This window comes from Pseudorasbora parva, chromosome 13 (assembly GCF_024679245.1).
Source record: "Pseudorasbora parva isolate DD20220531a chromosome 13, ASM2467924v1, whole genome shotgun sequence".
Taxonomy (NCBI): Eukaryota; Metazoa; Chordata; class Actinopteri; order Cypriniformes; family Gobionidae; genus Pseudorasbora; species Pseudorasbora parva.
The window spans coordinates 16,356,144-16,381,004 of record NC_090184.1 but is presented as its reverse complement, the minus strand read 5'-3'; the positions used below and the strand labels follow the sequence as shown (position 1 = coordinate 16,381,004).

Sequence of the window (24,861 nt, the reverse complement as noted above, 5' to 3'; positions counted from 1 at the left end):
TTCGGACACTGATTGGTTCACAACGCGGCACTGAAAAAAAAACAACGGACACTTTCACACTTTCATGAGCCTTTCATGAAAATTGGAGAGATCGGCGTTTTATCAGTGTGTGTAAGTATGCAATATGATTTACAAATACTTACAGCCAGTAAAGAACTTTATAAATTTGTGTTTTGAAATTCCTAAACATTCCCATTATTATTTTTTGAGTCTTGTTTTCATTGTTAAATATTGAAATGGACAGATGACATGCTGTAAATTGGTGTTAGTGTAGCCTACATGGAGAAACGCTATATTCATTATAAAATGTATGTTTCCTGATACACTCTTTGTTACTGAAATGCATACTTGTTAGACAGCTTCATGTAACGTTAAACATATTATTTGTGCATTCTGTGCAGTAACGTTACAATATTTCCCAGTAGGCTAAACTGTCCTGAATTGTTTTATTTATTTATGAATTTTTGCCTTGTGCAGGTGGAAAGACAGAGAGCTGTGTTTGGTGTGCCCCTGATCGACCTGAGGAAGAGTGGACAGATGAGACAGGGTCTTCCTCTATTGCTCATGCACATAGTGGAGTTTGTGGAGAAGCATGGTGAGTGCCGTGTGTTTCTCACTCTCAGTGTTGGTCAATGATCACATCTGTGCTGAGATAATGTGTGTTTGTGTTTAGGTCTCAGTGAGAGTGGGCTGTTCAGGGTTGGTGGAAAAGTGAAACGCTGCAATGAATTAAGGAAAAGTTTTGATCAAGGAGGATTTCCGGAGTTTGACAGTGGGGATATTCCTACTCCTGCCTCCTTATTGAAACTTTTCCTCAGTGAGAATCCCTGGAAGGGATACAGAGTACAGAGAAGACAGATTCGTTACAAAGTCCATCTCACTACAGTGGCTGTACAATCATTTTACAATGCGACGAAAATAGTTATTGTGCGCACAAAAATCAAAATACTGATATAATCCACCAAATTTTTGACGTGAACTCGACGCATGCGCGAGAATATGACGCAGCTCTGCCGTTCGAATCATAGCGAATACATGACCCGGAAGAGGAGGAGCGCCGCTGTCACGTGAGTTCACGTCCGAGACCTACACGGAAGACAATATCTTGGCAGATAAAGTCATTATTTTGATTTTTTTTTTCGCACAAAAACTGTTCTCGCCGCTTGGTACAATTATTGTACAGCCACTGTAGTGAGATGAACTTTGTAACGAAGTCTTTAGTGCCTTTTATGGATCTTGTGAGTGGGTCAGTCGAAATGTACTAAATCCCAATGGAGGCCTTTTTGAAGCCTTTCTCAGACATCAGCTTTCAACAAAAATATCTTCATTTGTGTTCTGAAGATGAACGAAGATGTTACAGGTGTCCAACGACATGAGGGTGAGTAATTAATGACATCATTTTCATTTTTTGGTGAACTAACCCTTTAATTCAAGCTTGTCATCTTCAGTTAATTAATAAATATTTTTTTCTTTGTACGCAGTGTTTTGTTTGTAGTTGTCCAGTCAAGTTGAATTTACAAAATGTCAACAACAAAAAAAGCCCAAATTCCACACTCCAAAGTTGAGCTGTTTACACTTACATTTATTTACACCAAAATAAACATACACCATAAAACACCCTAATATTAAAACATTTCTGAATATAATTATTTTTAAAAATCACTTTTATTGGTGTTGTTAATTAACATTAACATGGAAATGCTTACACAGAAATAAATTCATTTAGGTTTGGAATGACATTAGGGTGAGTAAATGATCACATTTTTGGGTTGAACAATCATATTTTTCAAGAGTTAACACATAATTTAAGTAAGACACTGATATCTATCTTTCATGAGGCTATAACATTTAATTAAATCTATTAAAAAAAGTTAATACAACTTTTAAAGAGGAAAAAAAAGCTTTGCCCTTAATTCACGGGATCCAGACTTTAAAACAGTTTTATAGACTATAGTTTAACTGTAGGCCAGTTTCATTTAAATGTAAGATCATGGCAGTTACAGGGTAAAAAACATAGACTGTAAAAACCTTGCTCCTCATTATATGGCTATATGGTTTCTAAAACTATATAAAACTTTAAACATATTGTAATGGCCCAATCATTAATGATTAATGCATTATTCAAGCAATATGGTTGAGTTTTTGCTTAAGTAAAGTTATGTGTGTTTATGTTCAAGTTAGTTGGGAGGGTTTAGTTCATTTACTGCTTTATGTAAAAAAAGGTGGCTCTCACCATCATGGAGAAAGATGTATAGGGGAGGGATATGGAGAAATGGCCCTGCCTAAGTAGTTCTTGTTCTATGTTCAGAATAAAAGGAGAAATAAGCCGATATTGCCTCCTGCTGGTCTGTTCTGACTGTGCTCTTATTATCAGACACTCATGGTCGTGCGGTGTATGGGACATGAGTGCTCATATTTTCCGTTAGCAATTAGCCTAATGCAAGTTTTATAGTTTAGCTTAGCTCCGTTTAGCCCCACGTTCCTCAGTATAACTGCCAGTTATTACAGTGGTGTCAGAAGTGGGATCTAGACCGTTTAGAAGACGTCATTATGGAGCAAAGTAGGCGAATTAGAGCGTGCCATTGAAGAGAACAGCATCATGCTACAGCGCCTGACTAGCAAGACGAAGCGGAGGAGCAGGGCTCCGCACCTGCCTGACGGTGCCAGTGTTCCCCGGACAGTGTACCGCTCCTCTAGTCACAAACTTCCGGCTGGTACACCGACACTTCAAACCAATGGCCACCTCACACGATCACCCGCTAAGCTGCCACGATACGGCGGGTTGACGCCCCTGGAGCCCTACCTGGCACAAGTTGACCTGGCCGCTCTCCATGACGGATGGAGCTGCGAGGAGACAGCGACTCACTTGGCCCTCGCCTTGGAGGGTTCCGCGCTCCAGGTCCTCATCGATTTGTCCCCTGAAGAGCGGCGTGATCTCCCGGCCCTCACCGCTGTTCTCCATCGCCGTTTCGGGCAGAGAACCTCCGCAGAACAGAGCAGGGAGGAGCTGACTAGCCGATGTCGACGTGCAGGAGAGCGCGTGGGCGCTTTCGCCGCTGACATCCGGGTCTACGCACGGAAAGGCTACCCTACCTTCCCGGCAGCAGCGACGGAAGAGCTGAGCCTCCACGCTTTCCTACGGGTGAGTCGCTGAGTGAACGGAGGAGGTGCTACAAGCTGGTCCTGGGGCAGGTTGATCTTCACTCCAGCGTCACCTGACGAGAGCAGTTGAACGGGAGGTGGATGGGGCCCGGTCTGAGGAGGAGGAGGTCAGCCGGGTCCAACCAGCGATGACTCCCCGACGGAGGTCGAGACTAGATTGGTGCTACCGCTGCGGTGAACCGGGGCATTTCGCCAGGGACTGTCCTGCCCCAAGCCCCCGGCCACGGGGAACGTCACCCCCGGGAAACGATCTCGGAGTGAGGCAGTGAGGGGACCCTCACCCCGTTCTTCAGCACCCCTCAACAATGACTGCCCTACTGTGGGGCGCTGTGGGCTTGCCAAAGGACTGTACCTGGACTGTGTTATTGATGGGCAGCCCTGCAGCGCCTTGGTGGATACGGGGTCCACCATTTGCTTGCTACGAAAAGGACTATTGTCAGGAACGGCCGGTCCTCTTCCAAGGGACTGGACCCCCACCCATACCGAACTGCTCACCGTCACGGGTGAAAGGACTGTAATGCCTGGGAAAAAACTGTTGTCTGTGGTGGTGGGCATGAGCCAGACGAGCCACGAGTTCTGGCTCGCCGACATCAGAGATGAATGCATTGTTGGCTTGGATTTGTTGGCCCACTGGGGAGCACTTGTCGACGTGTCGGGGGGCGCCCTCTGCTTAGGTAGCGAGACCGTGCCGCTTCGGTCAAGCCGGAGCCTTCATGGAGAAGCTGCTGCCCCGCAGCCGCCGCCCAGGCATCAGTGTTTGCCAGCTGTGGACCCCAGCCGCAACATGAGAGCTGCAGAGACTCAGGAGGAGCCCCAAGGGACTACTGCAGCTCAGACCATTGCATCCCAGCCACTTACACCACACGCTCCATTCGCCACATGTTCTGTACCAGAACAGCTCTGGTGCAGCATCACATTGACACTGGCTCCGCTGCCCCCATTCGCTTGCGCCCCCATAGACTGCCTCTTGCTAAGCGCCAGGCGGGATGTTTGGGCGGGAGCTCCACACGCCAGTGGACTTGCCGGTGGGCCAGAACTGGATTACTTCAGGCGATTGAAGGAGACCCAGCATTCATGATATGCACGCTCTTAAGGCTGTGCAATTGGGCAATTAGTTGAATTAGTTGAAAGGGGTGTGTTCAAAAAAATAGCAGTGTGGCATTCAATCACTGAGGTCATCAATTTTGTGAAGAAACAGGTGTGAATCAGGTGGCCCCTATTTAAGGATGAAGCCAACACTTGTTGAACATGCATTTGAAAGCTGAGGAAAATGGGTCGTTCAAGACATTGTCCAGAAGAACAGCGTACTTTGATTAAAAAGTTGATTAGAGAGGGGAAAACCTATAAAGAGGTGCAAAAAATTATAGGCTGTTCAGCTAAAATGATCTCCAATGCCTTAAAATGGAGAGCAAAACCAGAGAGACGTGGAAGAAAACGGAAGACAACCATCAAAATGGATAGAAGAATAACCAGAATGGCAAAGGCTCAGCCAATGATCACCTCCAGGATGATCAAAGACAGTCTGGAGTTACCTGTAAGTACTGTGACAGTTAGAAGACGTCTGTGTGAAGCTAATCTATTTTCAAGAATCCCCCTGTTAAAAAAAAGGCATGTGCAGAAGAGGTTACAATTTGCCAAAGAACACATCAACTGGCCTAAAGAGAAATGGAGGAACATTTTGTGGACTGATGAGAGTAAAATTGTTCTTTTTGGGTCCAAGGGCCACAGGCAGTTTGTGAGACGACCCCCAAACTCTGAATTCAAGCCACAGTACACAGTGAAGACAGTGAAGCATGCAGGTGCAAGCATCATGATATGGGCATTAAGAGCGTGCATATCATGAATGCTGGGTCTTGTTTGTTTTCTGACAATCTACTGAACCTACGGGTAACTTGTTTGCCACGTAGCAATAAAAAATATACTAAAAACCTTGATTATTCTGGTTAGTCACATTGTACTGCTATTATTTTGAACAAGACTGTATATCAGTTGTTATTCTATATCCTCTAATAATGTTTTAGTAAGATGATTTTTAAATTCACATTAGTTTTATGTTTAAAGCTCTGTAGTTTCCATTGTGGGGGAAAAACATAGAAAGCAATACAATAATTATTAAGAGATGTAATAATTATTTACATTTATATAGTGTTTTTTCTGGGTACTCAAAGTACTTTACATATCTCCTCAACCACCACCAAAGTGCAGCATCCATCTGGATGACGTGACGGCAGCCATATTGAGCCAGAAAGACCAGAGGAGACGGAGTGATAAAGCTAATTCAGTATATGGGGATAATTAGGAGGCCATCAATGTACATGTGTATTGTAGGCTACATGATGTACAAATAAACGTTCCTTAAAGCTACACTGTGTGATATTTTCCCCCATCTAGCAGTGAAAAGGTATATCCAGTGAATATTAGTTTCTGTTCCGCTCAATTCTGATTTCGTTTTAACTACCATGGTGGCCGATTTAGTCCAAGATTAACATAGCAATCCCCCTCTTCACATTCGACACAGTGCCATCGAGTGTTAAAGCGCGAAAGGCGAAGCTTGAATTTACGGGTATGTCCCTCTTTGGCTAATGTACTTTCAAGATGGAGGGCCAACATGGCGACCGGCATTCGAACCCCTCACCCGTATGTATTTTCAATGGCATATTATAAACTTACGAGAATACTTTATTACTTGAAAGAAGGAACTATACATTAATGAGCACATATATTCTTGAAAGAACTTAGTGTTCTTAGCTAAGAATAAACTAAAAAAGTTACACAGCGTAGCTTTAAAAGCCTGATGTTTAATATTTAATAGCATTTTAACATGATTTTTCAAAAACTATGTATGGATAATCAAGGAGACCGAAGTTGCTTCAGTCTAGTTACTAATCTTCTAATATTATAAAAGTTATTTAAAAAAAGTTAACTTTATAAAAAAAAACCTATGCTAAAATATACTAAAAGGAATTTTAAAAAATATGATTGTGTACAACAGGTTTGTTGGTGATCATAGAGGCCTTAGAAAATCATTCATCAAATCCAGTATGATGCAGTGAGTAATGTTTCAATAAATCAAGAGATCAATTCAAAGACATTTTGAAGGAATTTTAATATTTTATTATAAAAAGATAACATGAGTGAAAATTCTAGGGGGCTTGTGTATAACTTTGTACAAACTGTTAACCTTTTAACAAATTGAGATCTTTATTGGACGAAGAAACCATGCCCAGTTTCAGTGTTTGGATTCCAGTAAACTGGCAGTGAGGTTTTTTTCTTTTTACATTTACTTAATTGAGCCAAACTAAAATATAATTTTCTTCCCAGATCAGCAGATCCATAAACACTGATGCTACAAGGCTGACCTGTGTAAATGTTCATTATCACTATACAGAGAGGAAAATGTCACATTTGTCATCGATTCCGCTCACATTTCTAAGCACAACACCACATATTATGCAAAATATTTTTTTTTTGTAACAACAGATTATTACTAACAGGATTTAATGTTACTTTAAGATCATGTGTCTTATTCAGATGCATTTAAAAATACAACACCACAACTAGCAAAATAAATTAAGTCTCGGTTGTATTAAAAACGTAATGTATCCGATATGTTGGTCTCTGGGAATTAAGGGAAGCCAATCGGAACAGGGATGGGATGATGAAAGGCGTGTCTTATCCAAAAGGTTTCTCAGTGTTCTGTACCGCCCACATAATGACAGATGGCGTCATACTCAAGAGTGAACAGCTTCTCTTCGTAACGGTCCAGCTGAACCATGGCTCGACACTTCTCTCGGTCTCGCTTCAGGATGCGGCCCACCTGCAAGATAAGCCATGCATTATGATTCGACTGCAGAAATGCACATCTTCACATATGGATAGAAGTCAATGACAAATTATAAAAGACTTAACGATTATAGGAGTGATAAAATGTGTGGACCATATGTGCTCTGGTCCAAATTCTTGTGAGCTGCAAATTCTTGTGAGCTGCCTCGCACGGCTACTCTCTAAGGGTTTCTTCTAAAGTTTTTTGGTCAACTTGTGTCATTTGGACAATTTTTATGGCGTGATGAGTTCCTGGCTATCTTTCAGCCTGATGCTAAGCCAATGGCTCGAAAATATAATGGTACACAAATATTTAATTTTAATTAGTCATTTCTAATGCAAGGAGCACTGTTATAGTTTATATCACAACAGTGACAGTCCAACAGACGTTAAGTAGAATGATCATTAATTCTCAAGTCCAGTTGCTCTTAATTTTACAGTACATGCTCTTACAGTGTATTTACCTAAGAAAGTACTGATTAATAAGATAACTACAGGGGTTAAGGTAAGGTTTAGGTGTAGGTTAAGGGTTAGTACCTAGTTATTACCCAGTTATTGCAATTACTATAATAAGTTCATTGTATGTACATGGGGAACAGGACTGTAAAATAAAGTGCTGTTTTAAATTCTCTCAATTTTACTGGGAAATATAATTTGTGGTTGCATTTTCTAAAAATATGGCCAGATGTGTAGTCTACCAATAACATTAGAGCAACAGGACTGGGAACCAACAAACGTCTTCTTCACAGTACAGAGACTACTGTCATAGAGCATCAAGTCACTGTCAGTGTGAACAGGGCTTAAAGGGTTAATTCACCCAAAAATTAAAATAATACATCCTTAAAATAGTCCATGTGACTCCAGTGGTTCAACCTTAATTTTATGAAGCAACACAAACTTTTTCTGCAAAAAAAGAAAAAAAAAAAAAAGACTTTATTCTACAATTTCTATATTACTGTGTCAGTCTCCTACAATGTTGATGTACTAAATACAGTCCAGCGCTTCAGAGTTATGTCAGAGCTACACCAGAACACCGGCCTACCATTGGCAAAAGTTGGTCATGTGAGCACAACGACGCATGCGTTTGATGCCGACACAGGAGTTGGCCAACGTAAACTGCATGGAAGACTATGTAGTGGACAGCACATTCCAGGGCCCAGTGGACAAAGGTTTGCTACATTTTGATTGGATCTTGGTGTACTAACGCAAAGAAACTGTCCAACACTATTAGATAAAGATGCTTGGACAACAGCCAGACCCCTCTTGGCGGGTAAGATGATGACGACGTCTAGTACCAAGCCCAGGAAGGACAGGACTTCTCATTGGTCCACATGCAGTTTCTGCCCTTCACTCATCTAGAGACTGATCCCTAATGTCCTGGTCTGTGACTGCCATAACAATTCCTCAGGACCTCAGCAGTAATGGATGAAACAAAGAAAGACGACAATAATCCATCCAGAAATAAGTATTATCAGTGACAGCTATTCGTAAAGAAACATCTTACACAGATTCAGCTGTTAATGAACAAATGAATGAATGAACGCATGGCAGGTCAATCTTTTCTCCAATCATGTTTGGTGTCTTTTTGTTTAGAATATTGCCAAAGGTATTTTGATGCTGGTTTGGAAAGTGAGAAATGCATTAGTAAACTTTAAAGACACTTGAAACACTTCTAACTGTGTATATGCAAATGAGTTCCACAGGGGAAAGAAGGATTGGCCACACTGTGTGTCACCGCTGATGCCAATAGCCAATCGCAAAACTATAATGGAGACGCGCCAAATTGCAATTTCCTAATCAGAAAGGGATAAAAGGTACAGCCAGACACCCCTTGTTCGGAGTCTCCCCTTAAGAGAGAGACAAACCATTCACCAAGCTCTGCCCAAAGATTAGACATAACAAATTGTTTATCTTTTGTTAATAAAATGTATTTTATTACACTTCAGTCTTCATTGCTGAAAATACAGAAGAGGCTCTATAAGTTAGAAATCTCACCAATCTTTCAGGTAAATCAGCTGACTAACTCTCCCTATTTTACATTCATTCTAAATGACTGGACAGCCTCCTGTTCGGAGTGTTCTTAGCCAAGGTTAAAAGACCTTTAATAGTGTCCCAAACTAAGAGAGGGGAAGGGTGGTCATCGGATGACTCATAACCACACTTCAAGTGGGCGGTGATACAAAAATCACAACATCAGCGGTGACTTGAGTACACATGCAATCACTACCTTACTTACTTATTTTTGGGTGAACTAACCCTTTAAGTAGGCAGCACATTAGGATTCAGATCAGAGCTCTACTCTTCAATACAAACAAGTGAATCCACATACCTGTCCTCTGTGCTCTCCCAGAACCACCATAATGTAGTCCGAGTCGTTCTTGGGTACAATGGTCTCCAGCATTTTCTGTCTAATATCTAAAACAGACGAATGAATAAAACTTACAGCCAGTTATTAGACCAAAGTCTCTGTTAAAAGGCCTCTTTATAATGGTCAAGGTGAAAGTGTGTCCTACCGTCCAGCAGCCTTCCCTCCTCCGTACGACACACACAGGTGTGGGGCGTCAGGACATCTTCAATTCTCATCTAAACACAACATTTTTTTACTTTAATTTAAACAAATATCTTATGGCTTTATAATATCTTAATTATGGATCATCAGAGTTTGTTTCCCCCCTAAAACACCACTGTATACAATATTTCTCAACAAAAAACAGACACATAAAATAAAAAATAACCAGTCTCAGAACTCTAGTGAAGTACCTTTGAGTTGTAGTATTTGCCTCCTTTGAATGCTTTATCTATGAAACGCACGCGGAGGTCCCGTTGGAGCCATGAGGGGACTGGTGGGGAGGGACGCGACTCTTTTGCCGGGGGAGGCTTCTCTCTGGGAAGAAATGCAAATTCAAACAAATAAATATAGATTCAATAGCATGCATGCAAAATAGAGTTGATGAGTGTCTGTCTTACCTGTCTGCACTTGATTCTCTGTGTTTCCTTTTCTTCTGGTCTTTCTCTCTGTCCTTCTCCCTCTCTCGATCTCTGTCTCTATCTGTCTTTCCTCTCTCATCTTTGCCGTTTAACTTCTGCTCTCGCTCCCTCTGCTGTTCCCGCTCTTTTTCCCTCTCTTTGTCCTTGTGTGCTTTACTAAGACGACCTGGAAGACAGAAGAAACTATGAATTCAAGGTTATTTTGAGGCACTTACAATGGATTTTAAAACAGTGGTTATTTTAATACGATTTGATTGTAAGTGGCTTCAATTTTATTTTATTTTTTTAAAGGGACACTCAGACAATTAATGTGTTTAATATCTGGCAAATAAATGAATAACTGTCTTTTTAAAAGCATAAAAAAGCAGTATTTACATTTTTAAAACTAGTTTGCATACATGAAACTAGTTTCACCTGTGCAAACCTGCCTGTGAATCCCAGACCACAGCTTCTGATTACAGAAAAATAAAGACTTGCTGATGATGTTTTGGGTTTAAACGATTAAACCCAAAAAGCTTGTTTTCCCAGAAGCTCAAATTGCACTTAAGACAGTCAAGCTGGTTCTTCAGTCTGTGTTCTTACCTCTTCTCAGACAATTTAAAAGATAACGAAATCAAAACTTAAGCACAATTCATCAGTGCACATTCAAATAATATTAACTAATAATATCAGAGCTTACCTTCACAATCCAATGATATCATAATGAATAAAAAAAAAGCCCTGCACTACATTATTTCCCAATGGACATTCAGTAGAAGCCATGTCACAGTCTGAAAGTTATATGTGTTGCATATTAATATTATACTAAATTGGTCTTTAAAGGGGGGGTGAAATGCTGTTTCATGCATACTGAGCTTTTTACACTGTTAAAGACTTGGATTCCCATCCTAAACATAGACAAAGTTTCAAAAACTAATTTTGGACGTTTGATGGAGTATTTCTGTGTCAAAAATACTCCTTCCGGTTTCTCACAAGTTTCGGCGAGTTTTTTTCGAGTATGGGTCGGCTTGACGTTAATAAGAGCGGAAGGTCCTTGTATGGGCTGTACGGGCTCTTCTCCCGGTAGGGTGCGCGTGCGCGTGACTAGAGCACGCTGTAAACAGTCCCTCAGGTGCAGATCCAGTCGTCCGTGAACACTTATGTGGCGCCGCGCTTCTCTTTATTCCTATGGGTGACGTCGAGCGACTTCAACGCTTCAGCACAGCATTCCGGGAAGGCAGCGCTGCATTTGAACCGATTTGAACGCAGAAATGACGGGAAGCTTCACAACATCGTTTCAGTTGCGTCTCAAAATGGATTTACACACCACTGCTGTCAGGACTTTACCAAATCATACCAAAGAAGTGTGTTTTTGACGGAGCGGTCCCAGCGCTAAAGCTTCGGTCCTGCTTTGGAAGCAGCCAGTGAGTTAACTTAAACTGCCTCAAATGTCTCTGCTTTTGGCTACGGACGCATGAGTAAACATCAGTAAACGTCACGATCGCGTGCTTCGTCATTCAAATGCGCTAACTGTTAACGGTTACTCCATTGTTGTTCTCTGTATAACGTTACAGTATTCTGACGTGCAAAACCGTTTTGCTTGCTACTTCTAAGGTCTAGTCGCATACAATAGTCCATAAACCGAATCATGTCCTCATACACTGCGAGTAAACACACACAAATGTGGAGAGGCCATTAAATATAGTAACTTACATACCACAGAGACGGACGTCCTGATGTTGCCGTTTCTCCTGTTCAATTTATTTCTCCCTCAGATTTGATTGTGGATCATTATCTGTATTAGCTGAGATAGCGATGGGTTTCTCCACGCTTGAGGACGTCACCGTTTTGCGCGCTTGTCATTCTTTAGCTCCGCTAACACGATACGCCTCCAGGCGCTCGTTTTTTTCCGGAAAGACTCGGTACAGCCTATATTTCTTTTATAAATATGATAAAACTAAAGACTTTTCGGAGATATGAAGGATGCAATACTACTCTATAGGTACTCAAGATTGACATGAGATTGACTGAAATTGAGTGTTTCACCCCCCCTTTAAAAGAATATTCAATAGGGGAAAAGACCAGATGGAGGAGCACCAGATTTAGCCAGAATAACAAAATCAGGACCACCATTTTTAAATGCTGGAAAACTCAGGCCAGAAATGATATTTCCATTCATTTAAAGCAATTTGACAGTGTTCAAGTTGTACATACACAACAGATATAGATGTAAGAGCAAACTTACTGAGGTCTTTGCTGTATTTGTCGTATTCCTTGCGGGTGACTAGTTTTAAAGAGTGCTGACTGATGGTTACTGTCTTGCCGCCGATGGCAAGTTTGACTACAACTCTGGCATTATCTGGATCCACTCCCTCTATCTGTCAGAGACAGAATGAGAAAAATAAGAAAAACACAGAGCGATCAGGAATAAAGGTCAATTTCTTTGCATTTCATATTTATAAATAATTTCTCAATCACACATAATAATATATTAATATTAATAATACAATAATATAATATATATATAAACACACACACATAATGATCAGGCATAATATTTTGACCACCGGACTGGTTTGTTTGATTGGATTGAGATCTGGTGAATCTGGAGGCCAAGTCAACACCTCAAACTCATTATCCTGCTGAAAGAGACCACAGCCACCAGGGGATACCATTTACATGAAAGTGTGCACATGATCTGCAACACTGTAATATGTGTCAAAGTAACATCCATATGGTTGGCAGGACCCAAGGTTTCCCAGCAGAACATTGCCCAAAGCATCACGTTGCCTCCACCGGCTTGCCCTTTTCCCATAGTGCATCCTGATGCCATGTGTTCCCCAGGTAAGCACCCAGCCAGCCACGTGATAAAAGAAAATGTGATTCATCAGACCAGGTCACCTTCTTCCATTGCTCCGAGTTTCAGTTCTGATGCTCATGTGGCCACTGTTGGCGCTTTTGGTGGTGAACAGGGGTCAGCATGGGCAACCTGACTGGTCTGCGGCTATGCCGCCCCATACGCAACAAACTGCAATGCACTGTGTATTCTGGCACCTTTCTATCAGAACCAGCATTAACTTCTTGAGCAATTTGAGCTACAGTAGCTCGTCTGTTTGATCGGACCACACAGGCCAGCCTTCTCTCCCAACGTGCATCAATGAGCCTTGGCCACCCATGACCCTGTTGCACGGTTCATCACTGTTCCTTTCTTGGACCACTTTTGATAGATACTGACCACTGCAGACCGGGAACACAAGAGCTGCAGTTTTGGAGATACTCTGACACAGTCATCAAACCATCACAATTTGGCCCTTGTCAAACTCTCTCAAATCCTTACGCCTGCTCATTTTTCCTGCTTCTAACACATCAACTTTGAGGACAACATGTTCACTTGCTGCCTAATATATCCAACCGACTAACAGGTGCCATGATAAAGAGATAATCAGTGCTATTCATTTCACAATAACCTTAAAACGAATGTATGTACATTAATGTTTCTTAGTCGATATGAACAGGCCCAGATTAAGAACACAGGGCCATAGCAGCCTTTTTACAACAGGAACAATAATAATACTTAAATAAATAAAATAATATTTTATATATATATATATATATATATATATATATATATATATATATATATATATATATATATATATATATATATATATTATTTTTTAAATCATATCTCCAACACAAAGATTTTTGAATTTAAATCTTTAAATGTACAAATATTCCAGAATACAACACATTAAAAGCATAAATGCATTAATACCAGATATGAGATCAAAGCTAACAGGATTCCAGACACAGTGTTTGTAATAACCGCAGTGCAGTTTACCTCGACACTTCAGTTTACGTGGTCAGGGCTATTCAATCTGGTTTCAGCTAGGATATAAAGGCTCTGTAAGTAAAATCTCAGACCACAAATAATTTGTGCATAAGATGTGCTTTTCTGGCTCACAAGATGCCTTCAAGTGATCCACCTTATGTAATTCCAACAGCTCTTTAGTGTGTCAGTAGCTGATTCTCCATTCCTGTCACAGAAGTGAACATGGATGAAGTAAAGTCCACTCACCTTCCCGTACAGCTCTTTATGGGCTCCTGTCAGGACCTGCACGCATCCTCCAGGCCCCAGAACCAGGACCTCCTCTTCTTTCCCCCTCTCATCACCAGGTTTAGGCGGTCTCTTGGGGATGCCAGGCTCCAGGTCTTTAATGGCTGAGCGATCAGCACCCAAACCCAGACCTTTAGGCCTCAACTGATGCTCTATAGGCTTCACATCTCTAACAGGTAATAAAAGAAATACATTTCTATTGAGTGACAAGGAGGTACAACATTTTAAACATAAACCACAAGCCAGCACAATCTGCATCACGTGCGCGCAAGCGTCCCGCCCCTCATAAAGAGCAGTCTGTGTGTTTCCATACAAGCGGACAGATGGGCCCGTAAGCACAAAAGATTAAAAAGTGTGCGGCCAGTCTGCACCAAAGATTCCCTCAGCCAGTCTGAAATAATTCTTCATTGCATTTGACATAAAATCATAATCTCGAGTTATTAATGTCTCCAACTGGGACAATAATCCCAACACAAGGAAACATGAGTGGAAAAGACTTGTAGAGAGCCAAACATCACGTGCATTAGAAAGCGCTTATAGCAGAAAACAGTGATGAAACTACAGAGATACTGCCGGGGTCAAGGATGAAACATGCTAAAACAGAAATGCTATTGGAGGCATTTCAAACACATGGTCAATGTATTTACCGAACGTATGGCTGTAGATATTTCATTATTTTAAAGAGGATAAACTGTCAGCTTTTTAAAATTTAATAAATAAATAAATAAATAAGCCCCAAGTGTAGACCAATCTTTAAAATTAGACTTTGAGACTACAGATATGAAGAAAATATATAAGTACAAAAATATATACCCAATTAGGGATGAATGCGTACCCAATCACTTAGGCTATAATTGATCATTAAAAATAATATTAAATAATTGTGTGGATTTTTAACATTGCGATGATGGCTATGATGGTCTATTGTGCTGTAGTTTTAAATATAAGATTTTCAAGAACATCTGACAAGATTTTAAATATTAAGAGAAGATCCATACGCATGTTCTTTTTGTCAAAATCCTTTAAGACTGATGGAAATTTTATTAGATTGTACTGGGTTTAACCTGAGAAACATTGGAAGAAATTTAACAAAGTTAAACCAAATATAGTTCAAGCTGCAGTTCATTTTTTTGGGGGGTTAAAAATGATCCAAAATCAAATTTGAGCAAGTACATTACCAGCCAGTGTTCAAAACCATCCCTTTACCTTAGCCTGATTCACAACGGTAAGCTTGTAATAATGTTTCATAATTTGAGTGGCACTGGAGGATTTCCACGGGAAATTCGAGCATGTCTTTGTGTCTTTATGTCACATCTGTATACATAAAGGAGGAGTCCAGCTAGTAGTATCGCATGTGAGGAGCGGATCGTTTATAGCCTTTTCTCACAGCAGCTGGAATAATAAAATGTATCATTTTGATGGCGGATTGCAGTCCAGAAAGGCCCAAACGACAATCATCAGTGATAACTGGAGATTCACTAAGTCAAAAGCAAAAGATTAGACTGTACAGACACTGAAATCTACAGGTAACGCTAATACGCGCTAAATACAGTCACGCAATGCTGATGTTGTAACCATTAACAATGAGAATGAAGTATAACAATCCTAATAATTTGAACAGTTTGATGTGCTATGAACGAAGCATTCGTTAGATTTAAATCACTGTTGGTAGAGTGATTTATTGTTACATTATTAGCTTTTTTTCCCTCAGTTGGTCAGAACAAAAGTGGCAGACATGTTACTTGCTTGTTCAGATGACATTTTCCAGTGAAAATTCTAATTTTGGTCATACTTACAAGACATAATATCTGCAATTCTGAAGTACAGTATCCACACCATGCAGTGACAGCCTACACATATTACTCCACAAAACATTAGATTCAACCGTGCTGAGGAGCCGTGCCAATGTACATCCCTTGTAAAGATAATCATTCAGCAAATAACTGCAATTCCAGGTTTCAAACAGAGATGGCGACAAAGAAGCAAAAGTTGTAGCAATGTATTTGTTAGAAGCAAGGTAATTAAAAAAATCTGATGTAGTATTACCATAAACTTCTCAACATAAAAATAGTCACAGAAGCTGGCGTCTCTGTATTCCCCGGGCACCAGGCAGTGCAATCAGAAGCCTTAATGTTTGTTTAATGCTTTTTGTAGTGTGGTTTTGGTCACGTTTACTAAAGTAAACATTGTCACAGCATCCCTAGTTTCTGCCTAATAAAACCGAAAACCGAGGGTAACGCAGATGGCTGTAGGGGCGGCAGTGGCTCATGTAGATTTTCTACAAACCGGAAGGTTGATGGTTTGATCCCCGGTTCCACTTGACCAAGTGTCGAGGTGTCCATGAGCAAGACACCTAACCCCAGCTGCTCCCGACGAGCTGGATGGCGCCTTACATGGCTGACATCGCCGTCGGTGTATGAATAAGTGTATGTATGGGTGAATGTGAGGCAACATATAAAGCGCTTTGGATGGCCATTTACCATATGACGCAATTGACAAGGCGACTCCCTCAGACGTCAACCTAACAAAATATATAACACTGACCTGCTGGTTTTTGGATATTTTACTGCAAAAATCCTACATAGTGTACCTTTAACTTCACCCCCTTTTTGAGAGTAGACGTGCAAATCCACTATCCAAACTTAAATGGCTTTAAGAATGCATTAAAATATAGATCTAAGTTTAGTCTTGTTTTAATGAAGAGACTCTGCAGATTATTGCTGAAAATAAAAGTATAAAAAGGTTATAGAAGTTTAAATTTAATGTAAATTAAATACACTGTACTAAATATTTTATTTTATTTTATATGAAAATATATTTTACCAAATAAATACTATAAAATTCCTATAAAATCCATAGTCTAACCAAGTTGTGTTCCAAATTTGAAGTTATCATCACAAAAATGAAGTTCCCATGAGATTTTGTTTAGGTTTTGTAGCAAAAAGAGCCCCTGGGTGTCATCCACATTCCTTTTTTTATGCAGTCTACTGTAACAAATTAATAGATTGTTGTCAAAATATCACTTCTATCACAAAACAGCCACCAAATATGAAACCTTGAGACTCAGACCTTTACAATGATGTGTGTCTTGTCAAGATTAGAACAGGTTTTGATTATAAAGTAGTTAAAATACATTTGAAACTGCCCCACTAGGAGGGGAGTCGACTAGAAGAATTTCGCGTACTGTTTCCATGGTAACACAACATCCAATTTCAAAACAGTTTTCACATGATGAATTTTGAGTTTAGATGATACCTTATTTCTGACGATTGCTAAAATGTGATATAAAAACAAAAAAAACATCAACACACACACACACACACAAACACAAAAAGAGTGCCAATCATCGTGCAAGCAGGACTGTGACAATTAAGCTGTTAGATTGAAAAACAAAACAAAAAAACACTTTAAAGTCGATGCAGTGGCCTACATAGTGGCACACACTGAGCAGTGGTGCTCATGTGGGAGAAACAGATTACATTTTTCAGCTCCCTCCCACTCGTTTTAATTACAATTCATTGAAAAAGAGAGGTCCTTACTGTTTAAATGTGCGTCCAATTCCCTCTCCTTGCTTCCAGCCCATTCCCTTCAGCATGGCCAACCCATAAGCCTCCACAGGAACAACTTCATAGTCGGCCTCTGTGGACTGAATCAGAACAATTCAGATCAATATTCAATACACATCTCAAACATCTCCACAGAGAAATCAAGCACAAGCCTACACACACAGACTATCAAAGCAACCAAAAACATAAGCAGACGCAAAACACTAATTAGAAACAAACACCTCAACCTACAGAGAAGCTGATAATTAGATGAAATCTTACAGCTGCTCTTTACATAGTGGAATAAACAAGAGCTTTGACAGGCAGAGTAGAATTCACTCATAATGAATGAGCCGCGTTAAACCCTAATCAAGCTGTAGCTGGCGCTCTCACAACAATCTACAAGTGATGGACTTGCACTGCAGGAGAAAATGACACTGGAGGTGTGAGGTGTGTGTGTGCGTGTAAGAAAGAGAGAGAGGGTTTATGCAGAGTAAGCTGTTTGGATGCAGCAGGAGAGTTCTTCATCACTCATTTCATTAGGACACGCCCTTATTCCCCCCCCCCACACACACACACAATGTAAATGTAACAAGAGCACTGCGTGTGCAATGACCTTGAACTGCCCTGTGCTGACACCACATTTGGCACCATTACTGGACGACAGCTCGAGCAGCAGAACATACACTGACTGAACTCAAATGAGTTTTAAATTAATAAAATATACCAATTGCATTAGAAATCCTCAGCTTGTTCAAACACACTGATGTGGCCCAGATTTGCAGTTGAAACTGAGCGAGATCTTTATCTGTGTACAGAATTGATAACAGCCATATACAGCGAGCACAAAGTGGTGCAGTACCAATAATAGCCATTGCTCTTTTGAACAGCAAGCATACTAATCTGGGATTGTTACTGAGGTCAGATTTTTTTTAAATAGCCCCTGATTAATGAGGCAGAATTTCTGAAACAATTTCCTATGTTTCCATTTGCATGAAGTCTGCATGAAATCAAAATTGAGTTTGTTTAATTTCTTAACGAAGCCATGGTTGTTTTGTGAAAAATCATTAATACATGTACAAAACATATTTGAAATATATATGCTGTTACCCTGAAAAAAGTAGGCCAATTATGGTTTCCATAAATATATAATGCAGCACAACTATTTTCAAGATTGATAATAATAGGAACTGTTTCTTGAGCAGCACATCATCATATCAGAATGATTTCTGAAGGATATTGTGACTAAAGACTGTAGTAATGATGTTGAAAAATTCACCTTTGAAACCACATGAATTAAATTTTAAAACATTGAAAGGGGGATTCTAAAATCCAATGCCGCTTCAATATATCTGTATATCCTAATGAAAATCATAATTAAAACAATATTTATCTTCCTATTTTATTATAATGATTCTTCCAGTTATGATTTTGCTTAAGAGAACCACTGATTGTTTCTTGTTTTCTAAAGTGTGTATTTGGTCTCTGAGGAGTGACTGAGGGTCTGGCCTAGAGATGTGTGAGGTGTCACTAAACACTTGATAGCAACATGGTGTCGTATGTTTGGATTTTGGAGGTATCACACACCCCTAACACGCCAGCAGTGCAGTAACAGTGTTTGATCACTTAGTTTAATTTATACATTTTATATTTCCTTTTACTGAAACAATAAAGAAATGATTGAATGTTGCCTGTAATATTGTCTGCCCCTCTCACTGAGAGAAAGCACATGTTATCAGTATGTTTTGGGTTAGAACTGGAGCCTAATCAGCTCAAACCTTGGAGAGACTGTGCATCTGTGTATGTGCGCAATATTCTGTGTAACAGATCAGTGTTGAGAATGGTGTACAATGGACATCCTAACAGATGGATGGACTTGCTGTTCTGGGTAAGCTGGGCCCTGCTCCAGACCTGGAAAGTCACTACGGGCCTAATTCCGGGGTGAAAACTTCAACACGTGCATCTATGGACCTGAAATGACTATCTATGCATCTGATTTACTGACAATGGGTGGAAATTGACCATGACTGTGCATTTTCTCTGAGCCAATTAGAATCATTCAACTTGCAGTAATGATGGCTAGACCTTGAAAACGGTATCACTATTGGGACAATTGTATGTACGAGGGGCGGGGTGACGAGACGAGAGAGGGAGACTTGAAGCTGGCTTCTGCTGATGAAACTGCAAACTATTCTTCAGTACATTTTTCTTTACTTAATTGCACTCCTGACTCATGGTCTTAATTTTTCACTACTGGTCTTGGATCATAAACCATTAACCCCTAACAATATAATACAAAATGGTTTCACTATATTTTTTATAAAAATTAATACAGCCTAGGGGTGAGCATAAAATACAACTTTCCCACCCCGATTTTAAATGATAGCGCATTGACAAACTGTATTAAATAATTATTCTTAAGAAACATCTTTTGTCTCTTAAATCATAGTCAAATCACTAACAGCATTAGCCATTGTTTTAGCAAACTCAGCAGTTTTAGCTCCATTTTTTTTCAAAGAGAAAACCGAATACTACAAACTATTTTTCATTCTTGAACCATTAATGTTTAGAATTTCTCAACTCCCAGTATTCACAGAATGTTAAATCAATGATTGTGGCTCATACTAATGTTACAGTCATGTCCCTGTATAGAGTCCACTAGACTTGAGTGCACACTAGTCTCATTCTGTAGTATAATCTCACACTCATTCTGGATCTATAAAGACATATTCATCTTGCTGTACAAGACTTTTCCATTTAATTCAATAGCAGTTGCTATGATGAATTTGACACTAAAAACGTATCCTATGTGCAGGATTCTCGGGAGGAGACAAAGTATTTGCAAAAGCCTTTAAGTGTTAAATAATTTAAAGGGATAGATCACCCAAAAACGAAAATTCTGTCATCATTTAGTCACCCTCAAGTTGTTCCAAACCTGTATAAATGCCTTTCTTCTGCAGAACTATTTTGAAGAATATGGGTAACCAAACAGTTGACTTTCATAGTATGTAAAAGAAAACTACTGTATGCAAGTCAATGGTGCCCGTCAACTGTTTGGTTACCAAGACTCTTCAAAATATCTTCTTTTGTGTTCAGTATGAGAAAGTAAGTCATACAGGTTTAGAGCAACTTGAGAGTGCGTAATTAACAGAATTTAACATTTTGGGTGGACTATCATTGTAATAATCTGTAACACAATTTTGAGAGCCAACATTCATTGCATCTAAAAACAGCAAAGAGGCTCATCTATGGCTAAAACAGGGATGCTGGTCCTTCCATCCATTTTTTGTTGTTGTATCCTTCATGGACCTACCGACTCTGGTCGCAAATCCACGTTGACTTTGTCACCATCCTCAAAACCCTCAGGGGCCTGGTTCTGCATGAGAAGAGGAATGGCAAAGTTGGGATCCGACTGTGGTCCGTTCTTCCATCTCTCCTGGTGTTTTTGAGACTCTGTAGTAGATGACATTTAAACAGAACTGCATTAATACATTATTCCACATTTAGCAAATAATTTCTTCTTATATAAAAAAAAACGCCCCATACGCTGATTCATAACGGTTTGAATCTTTATTTGAGGATTGAAAGCAAACCCAGAAGAGAAGACAATGCTGAATAAAGTCGTAGTTTTTGTTATTTTGGACCAAAATGTATTTTCAATGATTCAACAGATTCTAATTAACTAACTGATGTCACATATTGACTACTTTGATGATGTTTTTATTCCCTTTCTGGACATGGACAGTAAAGTGTGCATACACTTTCATTGAAGGAACAGAAAAGCTGTCTGACTAAATATAAAATATCTTAAACTGTGTTCTGAAGATGAACGGAGGTCTTATGGGTGTGGAACGACTTTAGGGTGAGTCATTAATGACATCACTTTCATTTTTGGGTGAACTAACCCTTTAAATGAAAATGCATTCTAGTTTAAACTGGTATAAATGTAATTAGTTGAATTAAAACGCATTTTGAAACACTTAAGAAGGACTTTTGTATCTTACTTTATATGTAATTTCATAATTACTTGTATTGTCTTTGAAATAAAGTGTACAGCCAATATTAAAACAAGCATTCACTGTAAACAGTAAAATATACTAATAAAAATACTTTAATATCATTTTTATTGAAACTTGTATGCTGTTTATTTAAATGCATTTTTAAATGTATGTATATATATGTAATGAAAAACTTTTTAAATGTAATACTAATTGACACTACAGTTAAAATGATAATAAAGTACATTTTATGTGCTCTAGTATGTTAGTCAATAACACATAAGTGTACATCTTTAATATGTCAACATATTAATATTATGAAAACAATGATTTAAAAGTGATCTTAAGTGTATTAAGAAACTTAAGTGGCCTTTTACTTCATTAATATATCTGCAAGAACATTTTTTAAATTATTATTTAACTTTTAGATTTAAATTACAATAATAAAAGTGCACGTTGAATACAATTGAGCACAATTCTTTTTTACAAGGTAAATCCTTAAGCTTAATTACAATAATCTGAAACTGTATGGTAAATTTGGCATCTCACAAGTGAACAAACTCAGCACGGTTTTGGTTTTAAAATTCTAGTTAAGCGATTTAGACAGCCTTTTAGGCCATCATAGGTAACTTTTTTCAGTACGGTGATCACGTTTTGTAAAACCTAAATCATTACAATATGTATGTACAATACTGACGTGGTCCAGTCTAAATGTTATGAATCGTGTACGTTTATGGTAATGTTATATGTTTGGTTGCCCAAAAACACTTCCTTGTTATGCATCTCACAAGGTTTTAAAAAGCGTCCAAAACCACCTGAACGAATAACAGAGCAACACACCTTCGATGAGTTCTTTGACGGCTTGAGACTCAACCGTGTCCTGCTCTACCGGAGACGGTTCTTTGGTCTTGTCCTCGGTGCTCTTGTCCCCGCTGCTCTTGTCTCCTCGCTCAGCATCCTGTCGGTACCAGCGGTTCTTGTGGATCAACGGGATAACCAGCTCTTTCGGTTTCTCCACCGGTTTGGTTCTGTGGAAGCAACAGACATACACGAGTTGAAGCACACGACGAGATATAAACAAAATCAACATTAAACCGCTTTTAATGAGACTTATTGCTAACCTAGCTAACGTTAGCCTTCAACTCACCCTTTTAGTTCTTTTCCTTCGACTTCAACTAAATAATCTCGCTCTTCCGCTTTCCCGGATTTGGCCCTGCTCAGTGTTTTACTAAACCCAAAAGATATTGGGGCAGTTTTTTTGCCCCCATCATCTTGGCCAATATTAATCTTCAGTGATTGACCAGCCTGGTGCCACTCCGGCGACGCCATGTTTGTTGTGTATTGTAATCGCTGGTAAATGTAGTTTTATTGTGCAATCATCGCTATACCTGAAAAGGTTCAAAAGACTACAATTCACATAATGCAACACAGCAGTAATCTGTTCTTTTTAATGTTTTAAATATAGCTGAGAGAAAATGTAGAGTCTAACATTGGTTACGCATAAAACAATTGTATTCTATTATTTTGAAACCAATATGTGTTATTATATTAGTAATAAATATATCTACCTGGTTCAACTCACCTTGCAATGACCCCTAATAGGGGATTTGGGGGTTGAATTAACGGTGAAAATGTAATGCCAAGCATATAGCCTATTTTAGTAAAATGTATTACAATGTTACCAATTTTTGTATTTTTGCTCCTAAATATTAATAAACGTTTTAATAAAAAATAATATACAGTAAGCTAGTTATAAAAGAAAAGCCTAAAAGCACATCAAATGTTTAAAAATAATGTAGTTGTTTATATTTTGCCCGCAAAGTCTGGGCGTGGTTTGCAAAAAGTTTCAAAAAGTATATCAGTGATTAATAAAAGTGTATTAATAATAGTAATAATTAAAAAATATATAATGACTCGAGTCAAATTGACAGAAACGTGTATCTGCTATCATATGCCCATGCATGATTATTTATTCAGACAGAGGCAGAGCCCTACTGGAAAAACAAACTAAAAATCTTAAACCAGCATAAGAGAGTTGCTGTAGCTGGTTTATGTCGGTTTCAGATCTTCTCCCAGTTTGACTAAAGTCCATATAAAACCAGTAAACAGACCAATCTCAAAGATCAGCAAGACTGTCACCTTAGACTGGTTTTAGCTTCTTCTTTTTTTTCTTCTTTTTTTTTAGCAGGGAGAGTGTGGTAACATTTAAACGCACTTCCACACTAGTTCCACAGCCCACTTATCATCTCAGTCCTCACATTTCACCTGTCCGCATTCTCTCCCTCGACCTGTAATGCTTTTATCAAAAACCGGCAAACTACCTTTCGTTTACACAAGGGGCGGTTCTTCCCCTTATATCTTTCCCTCCCCTCAGCGCCTCCAATATCGCTTATTACTCTTATTACAGTGTTCTTTCCTTATTGCCCGCGCCTGGGAATTATCGAAGCGCGTGCGCTGGATGCGATCTGGACCGGCGACACGCATCGCTTCCCGCAGCATGCCTTCACGGACATCCGTGACACTGTCCTCCAGCTCATAATCGATACTGTCGCCGTGTTCTGCTTATTGAGCGATGCGAGAAGCCAGACTCAGCATAACCGCTGCAATGTAAGCGATCAGCGCATTTATTCAGAAAGTCGAAATTACGCGGATTAAAACACCTCGGGACACACGATGAGGAGAAAGAGAACTGTGAAGGTAAGATTTGGGCTATGCCATTGATTCTAAGTGGACGTGTTGCTGTGTGGAAATCACTCTGCTAATGCCAAGGAAATTAAAAAAAAAGCTATTCAGTTTTGTTTGGGACATAAGTTATCATTGGCCAAAAAAGCCACAATCCAATCCAATGACAGCGTGTGTCGTTTTGGAGTGTCTACAACCAAGTGCAAACGTGCTGTCCGATCCGATGTGCGGTTTTTTTTTTCACCCTGTGGTTTTTTTCCTCGCAGATCATCACTGGTCCCGTTCCCAGCTGAACACACACTGTCCACATACGCGTCTGGCGCGCGCATCTCATCTGCGTGCTGATAGTGCTCTCTGTAGAAAACAGCCGCGTGAGTCGCGTAAAGTTAGAAATCTCGCAGCATCCTTCCGAATAATTAACGTTTTGGAATTATTTTTAGGAATTTGACCGTAGGGGTCAAATCTAGTTTATCAATGTATATAGACGCGTTTAAACGGATGATCTTTGAACGGCTAACTTGTTTGAAAAGAATGTGTGTGTGTCAGCGGCAGTGCAGGTGAGTGTTTT

At 39.5% G+C, this 24,861-nt stretch overlaps 2 protein-coding genes across 6 annotated transcripts in view; one reads left to right on the top strand and one right to left on the bottom strand.

Moving 5' to 3' along the window:
* Positions 1-6,253: 6,253 nt before the first annotated feature.
* Positions 6,254-22,965, bottom strand: gpkow (G patch domain and KOW motifs). The gene is made up of 11 exons (XM_067412558.1): positions 22,759-22,965; positions 22,452-22,639; positions 20,927-21,066; positions 17,608-17,714; positions 14,030-14,237; positions 12,197-12,329; positions 9,952-10,138; positions 9,745-9,868; positions 9,498-9,567; positions 9,314-9,399; positions 6,254-6,979 (listed from the first exon to the last, which is right to left on the bottom strand). The coding sequence occupies exons 1-11, from the start codon at positions 22,938-22,940 to the stop codon at positions 6,851-6,853; spliced, it is 1,554 nt and encodes a 517-aa protein (XP_067268659.1). The 5' UTR covers positions 22,941-22,965; the 3' UTR covers positions 6,254-6,850.
* Positions 22,966-23,921: 956 nt separating this feature from the next.
* The window catches only part of LOC137038593 (novel protein similar to vertebrate membrane associated guanylate kinase, WW and PDZ domain containing 1 (MAGI1)), a 140,288-nt gene continuing 139,348 nt past the window's right edge, over positions 23,922-24,861 (top strand). For 4 of the 5 annotated variants that reach the window (XM_067413300.1, XM_067413298.1, XM_067413297.1 and 1 more), the window contains exon 1: positions 24,626-24,850. In XM_067413300.1, coding sequence (XP_067269401.1) covers positions 24,768-24,850 — 83 coding nt within the window. In that variant the 5' untranslated portion in view covers positions 24,626-24,767. Of the gene's footprint in view, positions 24,309-24,625; positions 24,851-24,861 lie in introns of those variants that run through there. The other variant, XM_067413299.1, reaches the window with a different exon arrangement.